At 38.9% G+C, this 24,992-nt stretch overlaps 1 protein-coding gene across 16 annotated transcripts in view; it reads left to right on the top strand.

The window, feature by feature from the left end:
- LOC145543573 (nuclear body protein SP140-like protein) overlaps positions 1 to 24,992 on the top strand; it is a 96,672-nt gene that overhangs the window by 18,047 nt on the left and 53,633 nt on the right. For all 16 annotated transcript variants that reach the window (XM_081585563.1, XM_081585565.1, XM_081585566.1 and 13 more), the window contains exons 2-6: positions 15,791 to 15,953; positions 17,282 to 17,450; positions 19,550 to 19,633; positions 21,071 to 21,121; positions 21,390 to 21,461. In XM_081585563.1, the coding sequence (XP_081441689.1) occupies positions 15,791 to 15,953; positions 17,282 to 17,450; positions 19,550 to 19,633; positions 21,071 to 21,121; positions 21,390 to 21,461 (539 nt within the window). The remainder of the gene's footprint in view (positions 1 to 15,790; positions 15,954 to 17,281; positions 17,451 to 19,549; positions 19,634 to 21,070; positions 21,122 to 21,389; positions 21,462 to 24,992) is intronic.

Raw genomic sequence — 24,992 nt, forward strand, 5'->3', positions numbered from 1 at the left:
TCAGCTATATGTACACATATATCCTCTTCCTCTTGGACCTCCTTCCCACCCTCCCCACATCCTACCCATCTAAATCATCACAGAGCAAAAGCTGAGCTCCCAGCTAAGGACTGTTGAGGAGGAGCTTTGAAAACTTCTCAGAGGATGGATTAAGAAATGTCTTTCTTTGTCCAGTTATTTATTCTGATCTTTTCACATACGATTAAGACTTTTTCACTTAATAGCCTATTGTTATTTCTTTTGTAGTCTAATGCTTGTCATCTTTGAGGCATCTCTGTGTTTGAAAGACAGTATTGTATAATGATTAATAGTGCAGTTTCCAACGCCAGATAGAAGGAAGGGCAGAAGGTGAAGGGATAGGTACAAGGTTGGGAGGGATGTTTTGAACCCCAGGTCTGCCATTGCGGAGGTAGGGCAGCCTGAGTTTCCTGTAGAATGTTGTGGATCAAAAAAAGGTACCCATTGCATAGAAGAGTTATGAAGAGAAAGTGTGTTAAACCACATACCAAGCACTTAGACGAGTGCTAATAGTGAGCACTCAAAAATATCAAATGCTTACTTACAAACAGAAACACAGATATAGAAAACAAACTTTTGGTTACCAAAGATAAAGAGGGGGAGGGATAAAATAGGGAGATTGGGATTGACATATAAACACTACTATACATAAAATAGACAACTAAGGAGAACCTACTGTATAGCACAGGGAACTCGACTCAATACTCAATGTTCCTTAGCTTTGTAATTGTTTGGTTTATCTATTCCAGTCCCTTGGGTTTGAATCCCATTGAGTGGTTTCATTTTCACATATCCCTTAAAAATAGAATATAACTGAATTTTGTTTTCTACTCTACATACATATTTCTATATTTTATGTTAGTTTTTACATTATAATTTATTTTGACCACCAGTGTGTTTGTATTTATTCTTGCTATTATTAGCGCTTTGTGTGCATAAGGTACTCAAGAAAAATCGAAGGACAAAGCAGACAAAATTCCTGTGCTTATGGCATATGTATTTTGGGAGAAGACAGAGAATAAGATAATAAGCGCTAATTGAAATAAATAAGTAATTTAGTATGTTAGGAAGTGATAAGGACATGGACAATAAAAATAGAGCCAGAAGGTTGTGAGTACGTAGTTTGGGGGGGAGGGCTGCGGTTGTGGTTTTGAGTAGGTTGATCAAAACTGTCCTAATTGAAGTGACATGGAATAAGGATTTTAAAAAGATGAGAGAGTCATTCATTATATTGATGTCTGGACAAAGAACATATCACATGGAGGAAAGAGCAAGCATCTCATTCCTAGAACTGTAGTATGCCTGGTATAGGCAAGAAATAACAAAGAGGACAGAGAGGTACCCCAGAGAGAAGTGAGATAGAGGAGAAGAGAGAAGGGCTGGATCATTTTAGGTCCTCTGAACACTCCAAGGACTTGGCTTTTACTCTGGGGGGAAATAGGGAGCCATTGAAAGTTGTGGAGGTTTTTATATGCATAATGGTGCCTTTATTTTCACAGGATAAGTTCCAACAGTATGATGGACTTCTGAGTCATTCTGTGTGTCTTAAAATTTGCTAGATATTGCTAGATCTTTTCTGAAAAGGCTATAGCAATTCTTGCTCATTCCAGCAATGCATGTATGTTTCTTTGAATCTTCTCCCACATTGCAATGTCATTTAAGAAGTTATTTTTGCCAATCTAAGGGGTGAAAAATAGTTTCTCATTACTATTTTAGTTTGTATGTATTCATATGTTTATTGGAGATTTTTATTGTCTCTTCTCTAAGCTGTTCAAGTCCATTTTCTTTGGAATTCTTTGTCATATTTCATCAATAGGCTGGAGCCTTTGTATATCATATATATTAAGCCTTTGTCATATTTGGTGAAAATATATTTATATATTGTATTTTAATGTCTATTGTTGTTTACATTTAAATCTATTAAATCTTTTTCTACTTTCTTTTTTTAAATTAATTGTTATTGGGGTAGAGTTGATTTACAATGTTGTTAGTTTCTGCTGTAGCAAAGGGAATCAGTTATACACATCCACATACCCACTCTTTGTTAAATTATTTTCCCATATATTAATAGGTCTTTACAGAGAATTGAGTAGAGTTCCCTGTGCTGTCGGAGAAGGCAATGGCACCCCACTCCAGTACTCTTGCCTGGAAAATCCCATGGACGGAGGAGCCTGGTAGGCTACAGTCCATGGGGTCGCTAAGAGTCGGACGACTGAGCGACTTCACTTTCACTTTTCCCTTTCATGCACTGTAGAAGGAAACGGCAACCTACTCCAGTATTCTTGCCTGGAGAATCCCAGGGACGGTGGAGCCTGGTGGGCTGCCGTCTATGGGGTCGCACAGAGTCGGACACGACTGATGCGACTTAGCAGCAGCAGCAGCCCTGTGCTGTACCGTAGGTCCTTCTTAGTTATCTAGGTTTCCTAGGTGGCCCAGTGATAAAGAATCCTCCTGCCAATACAGGAGATGCAAGAGAAGTGGGTTTGATCCCTAGGTTGGGAAGATCCCTTGGAGTAGAAAATGACAACCCACGCCAGTATTCTTGCCTGGAAAATTCCATGAACAGAGGAACCTGGTGGGCTACAGTCCAGGGTGTCAGAAAGAGTCAGACACGGACTGAGTGACCAAGCATACACACAAACACACATTAGTTTTCCACTGTATATGCAGTCATTTTTATATGTTAATCTCAATCTCCCACTTTATTCCTCCCCTCTTTCCCTGCATCATGTTTATTTTCTACATCTGTGACTCTGTTTCAGTTTTGTAAATAAGTTCATTTGTACCATTTTCTTAGATTTCACATATAATTGATACCATACAGTATCTTTGTCTGACTTACTTAACTCAATATAACAATCTCTAGGTCCATCCATGATGCTGCAAATGGCATTATTTTGTTCTTTTTAATGGATGGGTAATATTCCATTGTATATATGCACATATATGTACATATAAATGTGTTTGTGTATATATACTGCATCTTCTTTATCCATTCCTCTATTGATGGATGTTTAAGTTGCTTCCATGGTTATTGTAAATAGTGCTGCAATGTATGTTTTCAAATTATGGTTTTCTCTGGATATATGCCGAGGGATGGAATCGCTAGGTCATATGGTAGCTCCATTTTTAGTTTTTTCAAGAAACCTCCATACTGTTCTCCATAGAGGCTGTACCAATTTATATTCCCACCAAGAGTTGCATTCTCCACACCCTCTCCAGCATTTATTATTTGTAGATTTTTTGATGATGGACATTCTGACCAGTGTGAGGTGATACCTCAAGGTAGTTTTGATTTGCATTTCTTTAATAGTGATGTTGAGCATCTTTTCCTGTACCTTTTGACCATCTGTATGTCTTCTTAGGAGAAATGTCTATTTAAATCACATACAATTTCAGTGGGATTACAAATTGCAAGTGTACCACACTTTGACAATAATTTTGGAAGGATTGACATTTTAAAATTATTATGCTTTCCTGATTGGAGGCAACTTATATTATCTCTGTATATTTAGATCTTGTTTTAATACCTTCAATAAGATTTTATGTAAATCTTATAATATTTTATATAGATCAATAATAAAATTTTATAGTTTTTTCTTCATACTTTCAGGTATTTATAAACACATATATATTTGCTATTACATTCAAAATATTACTTTATTTCTTTTCAATTTATGGTATTCCAAATAACATCTATAAATTTTATTCATGCACATTGGCAAATTCTTTTTCTAGTTCTCATGGACCTTAGTTAGGACTCTGGGGTTCCTATATATGTATGTTTTTAGTATTTATACCAATCACTTCATCTTCTTATCAAAACTTCTAAAAATATGTATATATATAATACACATATATAACAATGATGGTAATAGTAGGCATCCCTGTCTTTTTTTCTATTAAAATTATTTCATCATTTAAAAGTCTACTGTAATATTTGTTATTTTTGGAGACTTCATATTGTGTTCAGTATCTGTATATTTTATGTAGTTTTTATAAAATGGCTGTTAGGTCTTAAGAAATTCCCTTTTAAAATTATTATGGATGTATTTATATACTTTTTCTCCTTTCATTTGTTGAGGTAATAAATTGTATATAGAGATTTCCTGATGCTAAACTATTTTTACTCATGCTCAGTGTACTATTTTTCCATTTTCTTCCACTTTTTTTTAAAATAACCTCTAAATCACAAAATATCATCTTTGACCCAACACAGTCATTTTTGTTTTGTTTCACAAACCTCTGGGTGGTTTATTTTCCTTACTATGTAGTCTGTTTAGCTTCTACTGCTTATAACTTTTTGTGACTTCATTTATGTTCAAGACTGTGATCTGTATTGATATGCATTTAAAGGACATTGGGGGGAAATGTTCTGTTTTTAGGTTATAAGATTAAATAATAAAACATTTTTGCTAATTTATCCAGAGCTTATATATTTTGATCATTTTTGAATATGTGAAGAGTCAAAAGCTAGAAGTGAACTGTTTCTCAATATTCAGGAAACCTTTGCCCCATTATTTGTCTTTTGAATTTCGCTTGGTGTTGGATAATAATATCCTTATTTTTTGTTTTGTTTATATTTGAATACTATAACTTGCCTATCTTTGATTTTAACAAATTTTGTGTCACTTTTTTTGTCTCTTGTTGGATTCTAGTTTTGATCCTGTGCCTTTCAATATAATTTTTCATTTACATCTAGTGTTCTTAATGATATATTTTTCATACTTTTTTCTTAGTTTTTAGAATTCTATTGTTTTTCTTGTTTTGTCTTCTCTAAAAATGCAAACAATATTTCCATTTTATGTTATTTTTTAGTGTTTCACAAGGCTCTATAAGAGTCTGATTTCACTCAACCAGTGGTTACTTTCAGCTTTTCAAAATAATTTTAATCTATATTTCTATATTTTTTAGTATTGGATTTGAAACCATATGCTCAATTTTTTCATATTTAAAAGAAATAGTACAAATTTTCCTTTACCAGTAAGGTCAACACTGTTTATATAACTCAAAATTTTACATCAAACTAGTTACTGTTATGTTATTTTGCAAAGTTAAATTTGTCTCCTTCTAGAATAATTTTCTGTTTATTTCAATTCAATTCAATATTTTGTTGGAGTCATACCTAAATATTTTTAATTTCAATTAAATTAATTTTAAAAATACTTAGGTATAAATCTAACAAAATACATACAGAATTGCTCCTTGGGAGGAAAGCTATGACAAATCTAGACAGCATATTTATAGGCAGAGACATCACTTTACTGACAAAGGTCCATCTAGTCAAAGCTGTAGTTTTTCCAGTAGTTGTGTGTGGATGTGAGCGTTGGGTCATAAAGAAGGCTGAGCATTGAAGAATTGATGCTTTCGAACTGTGGTGTTGGAGAAGACTCTTGAGAGTCTCTTGGACTGTAAGGAGATCAAACCAGTCAATCTTGAAGGAAATCAACTCTGAATATTGATTGGAAAGACTTCCGCATCAGCTTGGGATGCCGAAGCTGAAGCTCCAATACTTTGGCCACCTGATGCGAAGAGCTGACTCATTGGAAAAGATCCTGATGCTGGGAAAGATTGAAGGCAGGAGGAGAAGTGGGTGACAGAGGATGAGATAGTTGGATGGCATCACCTACTTAATGGATGTGAGTTTGAGCAAACTCAGGGAGATGGTGAAGGACAGGGAAGCCTAGCGTGCTGCCGTCCATGAGATGGCAAAAAGCTGGACACGACTTAACAACTGAACAACAACAAATACCTGAACATTTTATATTTTTGGTGCTATTGTAAATGGTGTTGGCTTACTGAATTTCAAATTCCAATTTTTCAATGCTGGTATATACAAAAGCAATTGATCTTTGTCCAGCAACCTTGCTATCCTTAACTATTAGTTCCAGATTTTGTGTGCATGTGAATTTTGGGGGATTTTATACATAGACAATCATCTTACCTGCAAACAAAGTTAGCTTTATTCCTTCCCTAACTCTGTACCTTGAATTTCCTTTTTCTCTTCTTCTTCTTCTTCTTCTTTTTTTTTTTTTTTTTGGTGCTAGCTGTGCCTTCCAGCGCGGTATTGAACAAGAATAGTGAAAGAGGGCATCTCTCCCTTGTTTCTGATCCTAGGAGGAAAGCGTGCAGGTTTTCAGCAGTAAGTATGATACTAGCAACAGAGTTTTTAGTAGATTTTCTTCCTCATTTTGAGGATGTTCCTATCTCTAGTGTTCTAGGGAATTTTACATGAAAAAGTGATAGAATTCGTCAAATGACTTTACTGCATCAATTAATAAGATCATCCAGATTTTTGTCTTTTACCTTGATTGATATCAAATATTACATTGATTGATATCAAATATTGAACCAGCCATGCATATCTGGAATAAGTTATACTTGGTCATGCTGTAATTTACTAATACTTTCTTGAAGATTTTTACATCTATGTTCATGAGAGATATTGACCCGTAGCTTGTCTTTATCTGCTTTGGGTATTGCAGTAGTTCTGAGCTCATAGAAGAAATTAAGTGTTCCTTCTGCTTCTATTTTCTGCATAAGAATGTGGAAAATTGGTATCATTTCTTCCTTAAATGTTTAGTAGGATTAACCAGTGAAATTCTCTGGGCCTAGTACTTAGTTTTTTCAAAGTTATTAATTACTAATTCAATTTTGTAGTGAATATAGGCCTATTAAATTATCCATTTCTCCTTGTGTGAGTTTTGGTAGTTTGTGTCTTTCTAGAGTTTGGTCAATTGTATTTATCAAATTAGTGGGAATAGATTTGTTCATACTATTCCTTTGTTATCCTCTTAATATTCATAAATCAGTTGTGAAAATCCTACTGTCATTTCTGATATTGGTAATTTGTGATTTCTTCCTCTTCTTTTCCTCAGTTAGCCTGGGTAGAAGTTTATCAATTTTATTGATCTTTTCCAAGAATAAGCTTTAGGTTTTGTGGAATTTTCTCTTTTGTTTCCTATTTCCAATTTCATTGATTTTTGCTCTTTTATTTCATTTCTTCTACTGTTTTAGGCTTAAGCTTTCTTCCCCCACATTCCAGTGGGAGAAACATATTATTGATTTTGCATCTTTCTTCTTTTCTAATATATACTTAATAATGTATATTCGATGGAATATGTTTCTTTGTAGTCACTGCTTTTTCAGCATCCCACAAATATTGATAAGTTGTAGGTTTGTTTTCATTCAGTTCAAAATATTTTAAAATTTCTCTCAAGACTTCTTCTTTGACTTATGTGTTACCTGAGTGTATTTTTAACTCTCCAAGTATTTGGGGGAATTTTTCATTTCTTTCTGTTATTTATTTGTAGCTTAATTTCTTTTTGTCTAAGAATGTACTTTTATGATTTCTATTCTTTTACTTTTAAGATGTGTTTTATAGCCCAGAGTGGATTCTCTCTTGGTAAGGGGGAGTATTCCATGTGATCTTTTTTAAATTTATTTATTTTTTAATTGAAGGATCGTTGCTTTACTGATTTTTGCTGTTTTCTGCCAAACCTCAACATGCATCAGCCAGAGGAGTATGTATATTCTGCTATGGTTGCATGGAGCTTTCTAAAAGTATCAAATAGATCAAGTTGACTGATAATGGATGTTCAGATCAGCTATATTCTGATGGCTTCTCTACCTGCTTGATCTGTAAATCACTAAAAAAAAAAAAAAAGGGCTGTTTGTGTATCGAACTGAAATAGTGGATTTGTCTATTTCTGTCACTGTTCTATCAATTTTTACCATGCATAATTTGAGGCTATGTGTTTATCATGTGTAAATAACATATTAAGGATTGTTATGTTTTCTTGGAAAACTGACCCTGTTGTCATATGTAATGCTCTCTTTCTCTTAATTAGTATTTTTTCTTGTCCTAAAGTCTTTTTTCCCTGGAAATAATATAGCTACTCTTTCTTTTGATTAGTGATGACGTGGTATCTCATTCTCCATTCTTTTTTTAAGACTTCTTTTTTTATATAGACCATTTTTAAAGTCTTTATTGAATTTGTTGCAGCACTGTTTCTGTTTTGTGTTTCAATTTTTTGGCCATGAGACATATGGGATTTTAGCTCCCTGACCAGGAATTTAACCCCCACCCTCTACTTGGAAGGTTAAGTCTTAACCACTGGACCACCAGGGAGGTCTCTCTTTCTCCATTTTTAACATGTGTCTTTATATTTATGGTTTTTTTCTTACTGACTATATAAGATAAGGTCTCATTTTCTCTGTCATTTTGACAATCTCTGCTTCTTTATTGGAATATAATTGCTTTACAATGATGTGTTTGTTTCTGTGATACAATGAAGTTAATCAGACATATGTATACATATATCCCCTCCCTCTGGACCTTCTTCCCACCACCTTCCCCTTCCCACCCATGTAGGTCATCACAGAGCACCGAGCTGAGCTTCCTGTGCTTTACAGACAATCTCTGCTTTTAATTGGAATATTTAGACCATTCACACTGGAAGTAATTATTGATATACTGGATTACATTACCATGTTTTAACTCTTCTTTATTTATTGTATTTGTTTGTTCTGTGTCTCTTTTCCCCCGCTCTTTTTCTGCCTTCTCTAATTTTAATTAGCATTTTATACGATTCCATCTCAGTCTTCTACTAGCATATTAATTATACTTCTTTTAAAATGTTCTTGATGGTTGTCTAGAGATTATACTACACACTTTATAGCACTTCCCCTGTAGCACATGTACCTTAGATCAGAGTATATGCAATTCCCTTCTCCCTTCGTTTATGACATTGCTGTCACTCATGGCACGTATCTGTATTGGCTTCCCTGGTGGCACAGTGGTGTGAATGGAAGGGAAAATAATGATTGTATAAAAATTTTAGAGCATGTGTAAATTGTGTTTTTTAAATCTTAAATGTATATATTGACATAAGCATAAAGGAAATAAAGAAAATTTTAGGAACAACACTCAAAATGGATGTTTGTAGAGTGAAATTTCTCACCCCTGCATGGCTGGAGTTGTCCGGATTCACTCTGCATTTTAAAGGCCTAGATCTGTTACTGATGAGATGTCTAAAGTTATTCTTGCCATCATCCTCAATAAGTGACTAGTTTCTTAATTCTTTCTGGAATATTTTAAGTTCTTCCCTGTTTTTTTAGGTGTTGGCATTTCATCATTATGTGCCTTGGTTTGGTTTTCTTTCCTAAATTTTTATTTATTTATTTATTTTTCACTGTGTTGGGTCTTCCTTGTGGTGTGTGGGCTTCTATGTAGCTTCTGGTTTGGTTCTCTTAAAATTCATTTTTCTAAGTCCTTTAAAAAATCCATGTTATTCTACTCTATAGAGTTCATGACTCCTTAAATAATTCTCCTGGTACGGTCCTCCTCTGCATTTTCTTGAGTATCTTTCTTGGCTCTAATAAGGTTGCTGTTCAGTTCTGTTCAGTTCAATCGCTCAGTTGTGTCCGACTCTTTGCGACCGCATGAAGCGCAGCACGCCAGGCCTCCCTGTTCATCACCAACTCCCTGAGTCCACCCAAACCCATGTCCATCGAGTCGGTGATGCCATCCAACCATCCCATCGTCTGTCGTCCCCTTCTCCTCCTGCCCTCAATCTTTCCCAGCATCAGGGTCTTTTCAAATGAGTCACCTCTTCGCATCAGGTGGACAAAGTATTGGAGTTTCAGCTTCAACATCAGTCCTTCCAATGAATATTCAGGACTGATCTCCTTTAGGATGGACTGGTTGGATCTCCTTGCAGTCCAAGGGACTCTCAAGAGTCTTCCCAAACACCACAGCTCAAAAGCATCAATTCTTTGATACTCAGCTTTCTTTATAGTCCAACTCTCACATCCATACATGACCACTGGAAAAACCATAGCCTTGACTAGACAGACCTTTGTTGGCAAAGTAATGTCTCTGCTTTTTAATATGCTGTCTAGGTTGGTCATAAGTTTCCTTCCAAGGAGTATGCATCTTTTAATTTCATGGCTGCAATCACCATCTGAAGTGATTTTGGAGCCCAGAAAAATAAAGTCTGACACTGTTTCCACTGTTTCCCCATCTATTTGCCATGCAGTGATGGGACCAGATGCCATGGTCTTAGTTTTCTGAATGTTGAGCTTTAAGCCAACTTTTTCACTCTCTTCTTTCACTTTCATCAAGAGGCTCTTTAGTTCTTCTTCACTTTCTGCCATAAGGGTGGTGTCATCTGCATATCTGAGGCTATTGATATTTCTCAAGAGGCAGGTCAGGTGGTCTGGTATTCCCATCTCTTTCAGGATTTTCCACAATTTATTGTGATCCACACAGTCAAAGGCTTTGGCATAGTCAATAAAGCAGAAATCGATGTTTTTCTGGAACTCTCTTGCTTTTTTGATGATCCAGCGGATGTTGGCAATTTGATCTCTGGTTCCTCTGCCTTTTCTAAAACTAGCTTGAACATCTGGAAGTTCATAGTTCACAGTATTGCTGAAGCCTGGCTTGGAGAATTTTAAACATTACTTTACTAGCGTGTGAGATGAGTGCAATTGTGTGGTAGTTTGAGCATTCTTTGGTATTGCCTTTCTTTGAGATTAGAATGAAAACTGACCTTTTCCAGTCCTGTGGCCACTGCTGAGTTTTCCAGATTTGCTGGCATATTGAGTGCAGCACTTTCACAGCATCATCTTTCACGATTTGAAATAGCTCAAGTGGAATTCCATCACCTCCACTAGCTTTGTTCATAGTGATGCTTCCTAAGGCCCACTTGACTTCACATTCCAGGATGTCTGGCTCCAGGTGAGTGATCACACCATCATGATTATTTGGGTCGTGAAGATCTTTCTTGTACAGTTCTTCTGTGTATTCTTGCCACCTCTTCTTAATATCTTCTGCTTCTGTTAGGTCCATACCATTTCTGTCCTTTGTTGAGCTCATCTTTGCATGAAATGTTCCCTTGGTATCTCTAATTTTCTTGAAGAGATCTCTAGTCTTTTCCATTCTATTGTTTTCCTCTATTTCTTTGCACTGATTGCTGAGGAAGGCTTTCTTATCTCTCCTTGCTGTTCTTTGGAACTCTGCATTCAAATGGGTATATCTTTCCTTTCTTCCTTTGCTTTTCACTTCTCTTCTTTTCACAGCTATTTGTAAGGCCTCCTCAGACAGCCATTTTGCTTTTTTGCATTTCTTTTTCTTGGGGATGATCTTGATCCCTGTCTCCTGTACAATGTCATGAACCTCCATCCATAGACCCCTAAGTTAATCTTGGATTCCTATGTGTTGCGCTATGCTTAGTTGCTCAGTCATGTCTGCTTTTTTGCGACTCCATGGACTATGGCTCTCCAGGCTCTTCTGTCCATGGAGATATTCCAGGCAAGAATACTGTAGTGGGTAGACTCTCCCTTCCCCAGCGGATCTTCCCAACCCAGGAATCAAACCTAGGGTCTCCAGCATTGCAGATGGATTCTTTAAAAGCTGAGTTACACTGGGAGTCCTGGACTCCTGTATTGTCTCTCAAATGCGCTCTTTTGTGTCCTTTTAATCTCTTTATTTTGGACTTTCCTGGCGGCTCAGTGGTAAAGAATCTGCCTGCAATGCAGGTCGGGTCAGAAGATCCTCTGGAAAAGGAAATGGCAACCAACTTCAGTATTCTTGCCTGGGAAATCCCATGGAGAGAGGAGCCTGGTGGGCTGCAATACATGGGGTCACAAAAGAGTCAGACATGACTTAGCAACTAAACAAGAACAACAATCCATTTAATTTTCTGGGGAATTCCCCTCAACTTTATTTTACAACCATTTTAGTAAATCTTAGTAAATTTCTAAAAATCAATTTTTTAAAAACATCTAATACCACTATCCCTTTCTCTGTTAGTTCCTTTTTCTTTGTAACCAAGGATGCAATGTGTGTTCTCAAATCTCTCTAAAAATATTAGAGGTTTTGGAAGTTTCTCCTGTTTCCTACAATATCTCTGTTTCTTCTGGGGTAACGTTTTTTCTCTTTTTAGTGTTGTTCTTTCTTCCTGAAGTTGGAGAATTTCCTCAAAAGTCTGCTGATCTGTGGTTATCTGTTTCTACTTAAGCGGAGGCTCTGTAAATCAATGCATCTGACTCACCAAATTAAAGAATAAAGAAAGAAAACCATATGAACAACTCAATAGATGCATTTCATAATACTCAACATCTGACCATGACCATGATAAAATTCTCAGCAAACTAGTAACAAACAGAAACTTCCTCTGTCACGTGTGTGTATCTGTGTGTGTATGACATCATATTTGATGCATACATTAAATACATTTTCTCTAAGGCTAGAAACAACATAAGGAAGAAAGAAAAAAGAAACAATTTTGGAAACGAAGAAGCAAAAGAGTTTTATTTTCTGACAGCATGGTTGTTTTTTTCTATGAAATCCAGAAGTAGTCTATAAATGTATTACTGCTGCTGGTTACTGTTTCTTAAAAGCAATTCTATGTTCATACAATTGTTAGAAATAATTTTAAAAGCAGTATCACTTAAAGTAGCCCCCCAAAGAATAAAATAGCTAAGAATAAGTTTAAGGAAAGAAGTGTATGACTCCTGTGTGCGTGTCTGTTCAGTCATGTTTGACTCTTTGCGACCCTATGGACTGCAGCCCGCCAGGCTCCTCTGTCCATGGAATTTCCCAGGCAAGAATACTGGAGTGGATTGGCATTTCCTACTCCAGGAGATCTTCCCGACCCAGGGATTGAGCCCACATCTCTTGTATCCCCTGCTTTGGCAAGCAGATCCTTTACCACTGCACCACCTGATACTGAAAGCTATAAACACTTCTGGCAAATTAAGGAAAATTAAATAAATGGGTTGAACTCGATGTTGTTAAGATGTCACTTTTCACCAAATGAGTCTAAAAGTTCAATGCAAACCCTATAAAACTCAAAAAGGCTTTTCTTGTAAAAATTGACAAATCAATTTTAAAAGATATGTGGAAAACCAAAAGACGTAGAAAATCCAAGGTAATAGTTTCCTAATTGACTTCAAGTCTTTCTATATGCTGTAGATTCAGATCAATACACTGTTGGCACAAGGGTAGGCAAACAGACAAATGGCACAGAGTAGAAAATCTAGAAATAGAACCAGGTTTACACTTTAAATTAATTTTTGAATATTTTAATTACCTTGGGGGAGGCAAAGATTTCTCAGATAGTACCATAAAGTTGTTAGCCACAGAAGAAAAAAAATGATAGCTTTGGCTTTTTCAAAATTAAAAATTTCTCCTCATCAAAACACATGGTTAAGAAAATTAAGGCAAACCACAAAATGGGTGAAAATGTTCACAATACATTGCTGTTGCTGTTCAGTTGCTCAGTCTTGTCCGACTCTTTGTGACTCCATGGACTGTAGCATGCCAGGATTCCCTGTCCTTCACTATTTCCTGGAGTTTGCTCAAACTCATGTCCATTGAGTCCATGATGCCATCCGACCATCTCTTCCTCAGTCGTCCCCTTCTCTTCCTGCTCTCAATCTTTCCAAGCATCGGGGTCTTTTCTGATGAGTTGGCTCTTCAAATCAGGTGGCCTAAGTGTTGGAGCTTCAGCTTCAGCATCAGTCCTTCCAATCAATATTCAGAGTTGATTTCCTTTAAGATTGACTGATTTGATCTCCTTGCAGTCCAAGGGACTCTCAAGAGTCTTCTCCAGCACCACAGTTCAAAAGCATCAATTCTTTGATGCTCAGTCTTCTTTATGGTCCAACTCTCACCTCCATACATGACTACTAGAAAAACCATAGTTTTGACTATACAGACCTTTGTCAGTAAAGTGATATCTCTGCTTTTTTAGTACATTGTCTAGGTTTGTCATAGATTTTCTTCCAAGGAGCAAGCGTCTTTTAATTTTGTGGCTGCTGTCATTGTCCGCAGTGATTTTGGAACCCAAGAAAATAAAGTCTGTCATTGTTTCCACTGTTTCCCCATCTATTTGCCATGAAGTGATGGGACTGGATACCATGATCTTAATTTTTGAATGTTGAGTTTTAAGCCAGCTTTTTCACTCACAGTACGTATATTGAGCAAAACATTTCTTTTATAATATATACAAACTCATACACATCAAAGACAACCCAGTAATATAAATGGGCCAAAGGCATGAAAAGGCACTTCAAAAAAGGAGATTATGAATAGCCAATGACCATATGGAAATGCACTCAATATTATCAGTCATTAAAAAAATACAGGTTAAAACTGTATGAAATACCATATTATATATTATAGACTAAAATGGCTAAAACTAGAAAGCCTATTTCTAACAGACTTTGGAATAGTTTGGCAGATTCTAAAACTATTAAACATACTCCTACACAATGACTCAACAATTCCACTTCTAGTTACTTGCTGAAGGGAAATTAAAACATCTTGCCACCAAAAAACTTGTACAAGAACCACAGATTTATTCAAACTAGTCCCAAACTAGAATCCACCCAAATGTCCATAAACAGGAAAATGAATATTAGATTGTGGTAGGTCCACACAATGGAATATCTTCAACAATAAAAGAACCGAATTTCTGTTCATCTAACATGGATAAAAGAAGTCAGACACAAAGCACATGTGACGTATTGTTTTCATGTATAAAGTGTTAAAGTGTTAGTCACTCAGTCATGTCCAACTCTGCAAACCCATGGACTATGGCCTTCCAGGTTCCTCTGTCATGGAATTTCCTAGCCAAGAATACTGAAGTGGGCAGCCATTCCATTCTCCAGGGGATCTTCCCAACCCAGGTCTCCTGCATTGCAGGCACATTCTTTACTATCTGAGCCACCAGGGAATATGAAGTCCAATCATGCCTGCATGCTTGGTCATGTCTGACTCTTTGCAACCCTGTGGACGATAGCCCACCAGGCTCCTCTGTCAATGGAATTTTCCAGGCAAGAATACTGGAGTGGGTTACCATGCCCTTCTCCAGGGGATCTTCCCAACCCAGGGATTGAACCCACATCTCTTGCATCTCCTGCACTGGCGGACAGGTTCTTTACCACTACTGCCACCTGGGAAGGCCATGTGAAGTCCAGTAATAAGTAAAATTAACATACGGTTACAAAAAGGATACTACTGTTTCCCTCTGAGCAGCTGTCTGGGTACAAGTGGTCAGGATGCAAACTGAGGGTGGAAGATGTGATGTTCTGTTCTTAATTTTTCAAATAACACATCAGTTTTCCACAACATGTCTCCCTTGTGATCTCCACCGGGTCACCAGGGTTCTGCAGGGCTCACTGGTTGCTTTCCTGACCTTTGAGAGTATTTTCCACCTACAATAGTGGTTAGCGATCCTCTGATCACTTTTTGTCTCATAAGTTTTGGTAGAAATCTCTTATCTGCTCATTGCCCCCTGCCATTCTCCTTGTCATTGTGAATCTAATCCCTTATTAGCATTTTTAGTGGGAGGTGGTGGCAATAATAAAGAGAAGATAAGTGATTCTCTTTAATTGGCAATATTTAACCAGAAACATTTTTTACAGGAAGTTGATGCAATAAAGTGATTATTCCCCAATGCATTTTGGGTACTGAAAAGTACCCAAATATACCAGACAAAGGCGGATATCTTTATACTGGTTTTGATTGGGACAGACTGGAATGGAGTTCTTTAGTCCTGTACTTCAGTCTTTATTAACTTCCACACTTTTCTTCAACTATATCATTGTTTGTTGTTTCAATTGCTTTTATTTCTTTGCTGAAACCACTTATTTTATATATGTTGGTTCTTCACAATCTATCGTTTATGTATAAAATGTTACAGCCTCCACAAGCATCTCGGAATCCTGACGACCATTTTCACATGATATTCTTCTTCCTTAGGATGTCCACAGAAAATCAGAACACAGAAGAGAGGCTTGTCTTTGAGACCGCATTCAGGTACTTCAAAAGACATAAAGTGGAGATTTCAACTGCAATTAAAAAGACATTTCCTTTCTTTGAGGGCCTTCGTGACCGCGAACTCATCACCAATAAAATGTATGAAGTAAGTGAGGTTTCTTATGTCATCATCTGGTAAACCAGCCCCAACCTAAGTTATGCTTTGATATCCTGAACACAAAAGTCAGGACACAGCTAGCTAACTGAGGAGTGTCCTATGAATAGAAGACTTTTTAACTATTGTTGCAAATGTTCAAGTATTGTTGTGAGGTATAAAGGGAGAAAGAGAGTAGAAACAGGCATCACTGGAGACAGTCCTTCCTCTAATTGAAGGGATGGTGCTCTTGGCGACCACTGGAGTCAGGCAGGCTGGATCTAAAACAATTGTGCTCCACAGATGTTTAATACACACAGTACAGCATAAACTAAGAATTAAAAGTAAGTGTAATAAATTAATGAATAATTTAAATGAGATGATTCAGTGAAATAATAATTGACACAGCATTTCTTTTTAAAGTACATCAATTTAAACAGTTGGGCTTCCCTCGTAGCTCAGTGGGTAAAGAATCTGCCTGCAGTGCAGGAAACCTGGGTTTGATCTCTGGGTTGGGAAGATCCCCTGGAGAAGGAAATGGCTACCCACTCCAGTATTCTTGCCTGGAGAATCCCATGGACAGAGGAGCCTGGCGGGCTACAGTCCATGGAGTCACAAGAGTCAGACATGACTTAGTGACTAAACCAACCAATTTAGATCTGAGAAAATTAAAACCCACAGAGAATTGATGTCTTGTTAGGACAAATTTGGGAGTAGATGCTTGCTATTCTTTCTCCAACAGGGGTTTTTCTTTTTCCATTTATTTATTTACTTATTTATGTATTTATTTGTGCTCTCTCTGGAGTCTTGGACTTTGAGTTAATTTTAGTGATAGACATTGTTGGAGATACAGAGGTGCAAGTCTTCAGCTTGTCCTCTGAACATGCTTTCCCTGAGGCCAAGTTCACAAAATGGAGAACTGTCACCTGGCTTCCTTGAGCTCTTCCCACAGGCCAAGTCAGTATTGGTGAAAGGGGCAGGCGTTGTCCAGTCAACAGAATAGTTGCTCATCACCTGCTAAGTCTATTCCTCAAAGAGTTGACCAGGCTCTTAGCTACATATTCATTAACTTTGAGCCCACTTTTAATCTTCAGAATTGTGCATTCTTACATCTAATGTAAGTTAGGGTGAGGAGATCAGATTCACAAATGGATAGTTTTAAGAAGAGAAGATTTATTGTTTCACTTAGTAGTCATACAAATATACATAAATGCTAAACCTCTACGTGAAAAGACACCTATGTATGGAAATTGGGATACATTAACTTGAAATCTCTTTCTAGGACTCTCTTGTAACTTGGAAGTCTGTATTTATACTTTTCTTCATTCATTGTTTTTAAGGACTGTCAAGATTCTTGTAGAAACCTGGTCCCTGTACCAAAAGTGGTGTACAATATTCTCAGTGAGCTGGAGAAGACATTTAACCTGCCACTTCTGGAAGCTTTGTTCAGTGAGGTCAACATGCAGGAATATCCTGATTTGAATCGTGTTTATAAAAGCTTTGAAAATGGTAATTAGCTTATTTTCTACCTTTTGATGTTCAAGGTCAATTCTGTTTAACAAGTATATATTGAGCTCCCATCATGTGCCATTACTCGTGCTGAGCAGTGGGGATATAACAGTTAACAAAGCACACTTGAGTCTTCTCAAATTGAACCTAGGTCTTCTACATTTCAGGCAGATTCTTTACCATCTGAGCCACCAAGTTCTTCTCAAAGCTCATGTTATAAAGGCTATGGTACAACACCAACCTGGAGTTCTTCTTAACTAGACACTTAGACTCACAGGAGAACCAGAGCCACAGTGCCATCCAATTTAGATAGAAGAACAAGTGACAGGCCAGCAGTGGCCTACACAGCAGTCCACTGAGTTGATTACTACCCATCTCAAGCTTAGCTGTGGGTATAGGATCCGTTCTGGCTTAGAAACAACAGATCAACAGGGTCAGTATCTCAACAACTCCAGAATCATAGCTTTCAGGGACCCCTAGAGGGACAAGCCAGATTATAAGAATCACCACAACCCAAGAATGTGGTGATTCAAAGAAGACCCAAAAACAGTCCGTAGGTAGACCCTCCCAGTGATAGGTCATTATAAGCCCTCAAACCCAGGGTTGACCTGGTAACACAGAAGAAAGGCCACTTTCATCAGATTTCTAGAGTAATTAGCATGAAAGTTAACTTATATCAAATTTTCCCTTAAAGGAAAATTGGTTTTAATCATATTTTCTCCTCAAATAATCACAAAGGCTATTCTCTTCCAGGGGTTATTTTTGGTGCCACATATAACTAAATGTTGACTTTTTCCTGAGAAGGTATAATTTATCCTTTTTAAATGCTGGTGACTCACACCTACACTTGCTGCCAACCCCCTGCCCCTGGCAGAGGTCACTGCTGTCCACAAGAGCTTGGGTCAGTGACTAAACTCCAGAGAATGGGGACTGTGGTCCAGAGCATGATATCTCTTCTGTTTCTAGGTTCCCCCCTCATCCCTGTCTCATGTGCTGAAGTGCTTCCGCCCTTAGGCCTCCTTCACCTTTTCTGGGCTTTGGGCCACTGTCCTCCTCATACCTGCCATCTGATTTTGCTGGAACTTGACCCATGCTCTGGGGAAGACAAAGAATAAAATAGCTAAGAATAAGTTTAAGGAAAGAAGTGTATGACTCCTGTGTGTGTGTGTGTGTGTGTGTGTGTGTGTGTTCAGTCATGAACTGTGGCTCCCACAGTCCTGTCCATCTCACCCCTTAGTGGGCATTTTCCCAGGAGGTGCCCCTGCCATCAGCTCTGAGGCAGCCTCCCACCATGTCTCCTTCCTAGACTCCTGGCAGTGATCTACCCACTAGGCTCCTTGGTTTATTTCCTTCCTCCTACATCCGCTAAGTTAAGTTACCTACATGCAGGGTCTCTGGGCTGGTGTCCTGGCCCCATCTTGTTGGCAGCCTCTTGGGTCCCTGGTCCAGGAGTCATGGGGATGCCCTGCAGTGCCACAATAGGCAACCCCTACGTGCAGCTTCAGAGTGTCCTTTTTCGTGGGATCTGGACCACTCTGGGAGCTCTGACTAGCAACTCCACCACGCCCCCCACCCCTTCTGGTTTGTGTCTTTGGAAACTGAGCATCCTCCCCAACACAATTAAGCCCAAACCTCCTCTTATCTAGAACCCTCTTTGAAGCTTTTGGGCTTTCTCTTTTACACACACACACACACACACACACACACACACACACACACACACACACACCTCTCTAGGATCCTAGTCATGCTCCAAAAGAAATTTATTTCTTTCTTACACTTTGAACAGTGAAGTTAACACATTTCACTTCCCTTATTTATTTTGACACGTGATGTCCGCATGGTGTGACGTTTATTGTACGTGACTGACAGCCTCAAGATGTTCCCAGTGGCTCATTTCTGTGCAGGGAACGTAACTGCTCCCTTGCTGGGGTTTCTCTTTTCTGTCCAAGGATGATGGGGGAACTTTACCATGAAGGTTGGGATCCACTGAGCTCTGAGTGATCCGAGAGCTGGAAATACCTAAATGTGCAATTCTGAGATGATGTTCCTGGTCTCTGGTGGAGACCTCTAATTGTGTTTTCTCTTCCTCTCTTCAGCAATCCAAGAGAGACTTAGTTATGAAGAAATCAATGGAGAAGAGAGGGAGGAGAGGCCTGCCATCCAACTGAGCTTTGGGCAAGGTGATTGAGACCAAGAACAAACCAATTCTCCCTTGCTAAGAGGAAAAGGAGAAGGGGAGGTGGAGGCTCGAGTCCTGAGCAAAGATTGAGAATCGGAAGAAATTATGAAGGACCACAGAGAAGGCAGGCAGGGATGTTTGTATGAACATCTAACCAGAGGCTAAGTCCTGGAGGAGTGGCTATGACAAGAGGCTGTTGCCCCAAATACCAAGACAAAGGAAGAGGAACCCAGGGTGTCAGTAACCAGATTTAAAGAGAATGACTGCCTGGAAGTCATTGTGATTTAGAAAGAATCCTATAGGAGAAGATCAATGTGAAGGTGTGATGGGCTAATCACTATGGGCCCAAGGTCAATGTCAAAGAGGAGGCCGTTGATAATGGCAGAAGAAAGGACTGATCTAAATGTGGCGGAGGTTGTTCAAGAGCAGGAATATTCAAGGAGAAATGTGGTCATACGGATTCAGTGGTGAGGAATGGTAGAGATGCGGAGGAGAAGATGTGGGTATTTGAAAGAGAGAGGAAAAGAAAAAGAAGAAATGAAAGGAGAAAGGATCAAGGACACAATAAAAACAAGCAAGTTAATAACAGCTCACTTGATTGAATGTTTCTTCTGGCAGTTGTGGCTTTAGTGCCATTGGACGGTATTATCACTTATGTGCCCATTTTCCAGATAAGGAAGCTGAAATCTAGAAAGACCATGTATGTAGTTGGGCTGGGATCAAATGAGCAAGGATGGAACCAGGCATTCTGAACCCAGAGCCTGTGTTTTCAACCCTGGATACTCCCTGGTAGCCTAATGGGACAGACAGAACCCTGAAACAAAAGGAGGGAAATATACAAAGAGGGAAGTGAAGTGAAAGTCACTCAGTCATGTCCGACCCTTTGCGACTCCATGGACTGTAGCCCACCAGGCTCCTCTATCCATGGGATTTCCCAAGCAAGAATACTGGAGTGGGTTGCCATTCTGGAAAAAGTGGAGGAGAATCAGACGTTGAATACTCAGGGAGAGGCTAACAAGACAGATTAAACAAACCTGTACAGGGAGGGAGTGGATGAAGAGGGGCTGGGGACTTTGCAGGAAGTAAGGTAAGGTCACCAGTCAGGGCAACTCTAGGGACCAAGGCCAGTTCACCATGGCTGTGGAAGTCAAGATAAGCCATCGCTAGGTACTGAATGGCTGGTGGAGGTCATGCGGTGAGATGGTCTGGCCAAAGCCCTCTCAGCCAGGAGTGCCCCTGACCTGCCTTCCACTCGAGGATTTGGGGTCTGGCTGCAAGAGTTGGATGAGAGCCACCAGGCCCAGATATTCTCTGTATTGTTGTCTACTGGGAGTCTCAAGCTTCTTATTTATAAAAAAAGAAAAGAAAAGGGCAATAGGGGAGGGTGGCACAGCCCCTACTTCAATTTCTGAAATAAATTTTTAATTTTTCCCCCTAGGAACTTCTGGACGCCTGACTTGGTCTGGTGGCGAATCCTCATCTTATGATGGTCTGTTGCTGCCTCTGTTCTGTGATGCTTTGCTGCTTGTGTCCCCTTCTAGGCTGTGCTGGGGGCAGAGTGGCTGCTTCTTTGTGTCAGAAATTTGTCTGTCTTTGCATCTGCAGTTTCTCCAAGGGTCAGTACTCTGAGTTGCTGGGAAGGTTGCTGCTTCTGGGCTCCTTAAATGCACTTGCTGCCAGTCCCCAAAGACTCTGGGCCTGATCGTTTTGCCCCAGCATCTGGCTTCACCGTTTTCTGTTCTGTTTTGTTTGATCAGGCAGTGATCTTGGTGCTTCGATGTCATGTCTGGCAGAGGCCAGTGCTACAACCAGAGTGGTGGAAGAAGCAGGTGATGGGCATTCCTCGGGGCGGGGGGGATGGGGGGGATGGGGGGCTCTCCCATAACTTCAATTAACCCATAATGTTCTTAATGATGTTATTATTTAAATTTTATCCCTCAGCTTTCTCATTTGTAATATAGGGATATTACAGGCAGACTGTCATGAGGCTATGGAATGGAGCAAGGATGGGAATGCATTTGACAGACACTAGGTATTCACTGGGATTCCCTGGTGGCTCAGCAGCACTGTTTACAAAAGCCAGGACATGGAAACAACCTAGGTGTCCATCGGCAGACAAATGGATAAGGAATTTGCAGTACAAACACACAATTAAATATTGCTCAGCTATAAAAAAAAGAACACATTTGAGTCAGTTTTAATGAGCTGGATGAAACTGGAGCCTATTATACAGAGTGAAGTAAGCCAGAAAGAGAAACACCAATACAGTATATTAACGCATATATATGGAATTTAGAAAGAGGGTAATGATGACCTATATGCAAGATAGCAAAAGAGACACAGATGTAAAGAACAGACTTTTGGACTATGGGGGAGAAGGCAAGGGTGGGACAATATGAGAGAATAGCATTGAAACATGTATATTACCATATGTAAAATAGATGACCAGTGCAAGTTCGATGCATGAAGCAGGGCATTCAAAGCTGGTACTCTGAGATAACCCAGAGGGATGGGGTGGGACGGGAGGTGGGAGGGGGGTTCAGGATGGTGGGACACATGTACATCCATGGCTGATTCATGTCGATGTATGGCAAAAACCATCACAATATTGTAGAGTAATTAGCCTCCGGAGAAAGCGATGGCACCCCACACCAGTACTCTTGCCTGGAAAATCCCGTGGACAGAGGAGCCTGGTAGGCTGCAGTCATGGGGTCGCGAAGAGTCGGACACGACTGAGCGACTTCGCTTTCACTTTTCACTTTCATGCATTGGAGAAGGAAATGGCAACCCACTCCAGTGTTCTTGCCTGGAGAATCCCAGGGACAGGGGAGCCTGGTGGGCTGCCGTCTATGGGGTCGCACAGAGTTGGACACGACTGAAGTGACTTAGCAGCAGCAAAGTTAATAATATAATAATAAATTAATTTTTTAAAAAAAGAATCCGCCTGCAATGCCGGAGACCCAGGTTCAGTCCCTGGGTCAGGAAGATCCTCTGGAGAAGGGAATGACTACCCACTCCAGTCTTCTTGCCTGGGAAATCCCATGGACAGAGGAGCCTGGCAGGCTACAGTCCATGGGGCTGCAAAAGAGTAGGACGCACGTTAGCAACTAAACCACAACAAGGTATTCAGTACATGTTAGTTCCCTGAATAAAAAGTACTGGTACAAAAAATATACTGTTAATTTAAAACATTAATCATAATGATTTGATTTTTTTGATCATAGTATCCCATATATTGATGCAGCCAGTAGTTTACTTAATCTTCCCCCAAACCTGAAAATGTATATATATTAACCCTGTTTTTCAGATGAAAAAGAATCAGCTTAGAGAATTCGGTTATTTGTACAAGTTCACCCGGCTGAGAATCAGGATTGAGCACTGCTGTGCACAGTGTCACAGCAGGAATTCAGGGGCCCACAGCCTGGCTTCAGCTTATACCTCAAGATCTTGGGGTAGTGACTAGCCCTCTTTGTTCCTCAGTTTCATCATCTGTAAAATAGACATGATGATACCACCTATTTCAGAGGGTGATGGATTTTAAACAAGTTACGTCATATAAAGTGTTCACAGTCTTGCCTGGGGCTATATCGGTGTTCCATGCATTTGTTGTTATTACTACCTTTAATCATCATCATTATTAGTGTCTGGTGCCAGAGTCCAAGCTTTTAACTGTTACATTCGTAGTAAACTTTGAGATTTTTTTTCTCTCATAGATGTTCATTGGATTTACTGATTCCCTAGGCTGGAAAAGCAGTGAGAAAAGCAATGCCAGCTTCTGGCCCAGGAAGATAAATTGAAGGCCGTAGTTTTCCCTGCTTACAGCACACTAGTCTATAACAAATTTTAAGTCTTTATTCCATGACTCACCTTAGTAAGGAACAGAGAGGAGTCTCAGGGAACTTCCTACAACATGAAAGGCTCTTACTGTGTAGCTTCCCTTAGGGATGTATTATTTTAAAAAGAATGTTCTAAATTAGTAATATGCTTTTATAAAAGAAAAACTTTCAGAGTGATTTTTGAAAGCATAGTAATACTTTTTTGCTACTTTAGTTTTTTTTTAGTTGAAGGATATTTGCTTTATAGAATTTAGTGGTTTTCTGTCAAACATCAACAAGAATCAGCCATAGGTACACACATGTTCCCTCCCTCCCAAACCTCCCTCCCATCTCCCTCCCTATCTCACCCTTCTAGATTGTCACAGAGTCCATTTGAGTTCCCTGAGTCATGCAGTAAATTCCCATTGGCTGTCTATTTTATATATGATATAAGTTTCCATTTTACTCTCTCCTTACATCTCATCCTCTCCCTCCTCCCCACTCCATGTCCATATGTCTGTTTCTCCCTTGCTGCCCTGAAAATTAATTGATCAGTGCAATCTTTCTAGATTTCATATATATGTATCAGTATACAATATTTCTATTTCTCTTTCTGACTTACTTCACTCTGTATAACAGGCTCTAGGTTCGTCCACCTCATTAGAACTGACTCAAATGCATTTCTTTTTATGGCCGAGTAATATTCCACTGTATATATGTACCGCAGCTTCTTTATCCATTCATCTGTAGATGGACATCTAGGTTGCTCCCATGTTCTAGCTGTTGTAAATAATGACACAATGAACATTGGGATACATGTGCCTTTTTCAATTTTGGTTTCCTCAGGGTGTATGCCTAGGAGTGGGATTGCTGGGTCATATGATGGTTTCATTCCTAGCTTTTTTAGGTATCTCCATACCATCTTCCATAGTGGCTGTATCAATTTACATTCCCACCAGCAATGCAAGAGGGTTCCCTTTTCTCCACACCCTCTCCAGCATTTATTGTTTGTAGACTTTTTGATGATGGCCATTCTGACTGGTGTGAGGTGGTATCTCATTGTAGTTTCAAACTGCATTTCTCTAATACTGAGCAACATTGAGCGTATTTTCATATGTTTGTTAACCATTTGTATGTCTTCTTTGGAGAAATGTCTGTTTAGGTCTTATTCCCACTTTTTGATTGGGTTTTTTTTCTGATATTGAGTTGTATGAGCTGCTTGTATATTTTGGAAATTAATTCTTTGTCACTTGTTTCCTTTGAGATTGTTTTCTCCCATTCTTGTTTATAGTTTCCTTTGCTGAAAAACACAGTAATACTTTTAACAAATTACATTTATTCAAAAAGTTAACAGTTAAAATACATATGGATGAATACATATTAGCCATTTATCTGCTAGTACAGCTGATGGAAACAGGAAAGGATAAGCAGATGGAATTGTGACAAGTAATGAGCAGAAGAGAAAGGATTCAGTGTGTGTGTGTGTGTGTGTGTGTGTGGAGGGTGTGGAGGGAGGAGGCAATGAAGTTCTCAGAAATTCACAGC

This window comes from Giraffa tippelskirchi, chromosome 3 (genome assembly GCF_054371585.1).
Source record: "Giraffa tippelskirchi isolate mGirTip1 chromosome 3, T2T-mGirTip1v1.2.pri, whole genome shotgun sequence".
Lineage (NCBI taxonomy): Eukaryota > Metazoa > Chordata > Mammalia > Artiodactyla > Giraffidae > Giraffa > Giraffa tippelskirchi.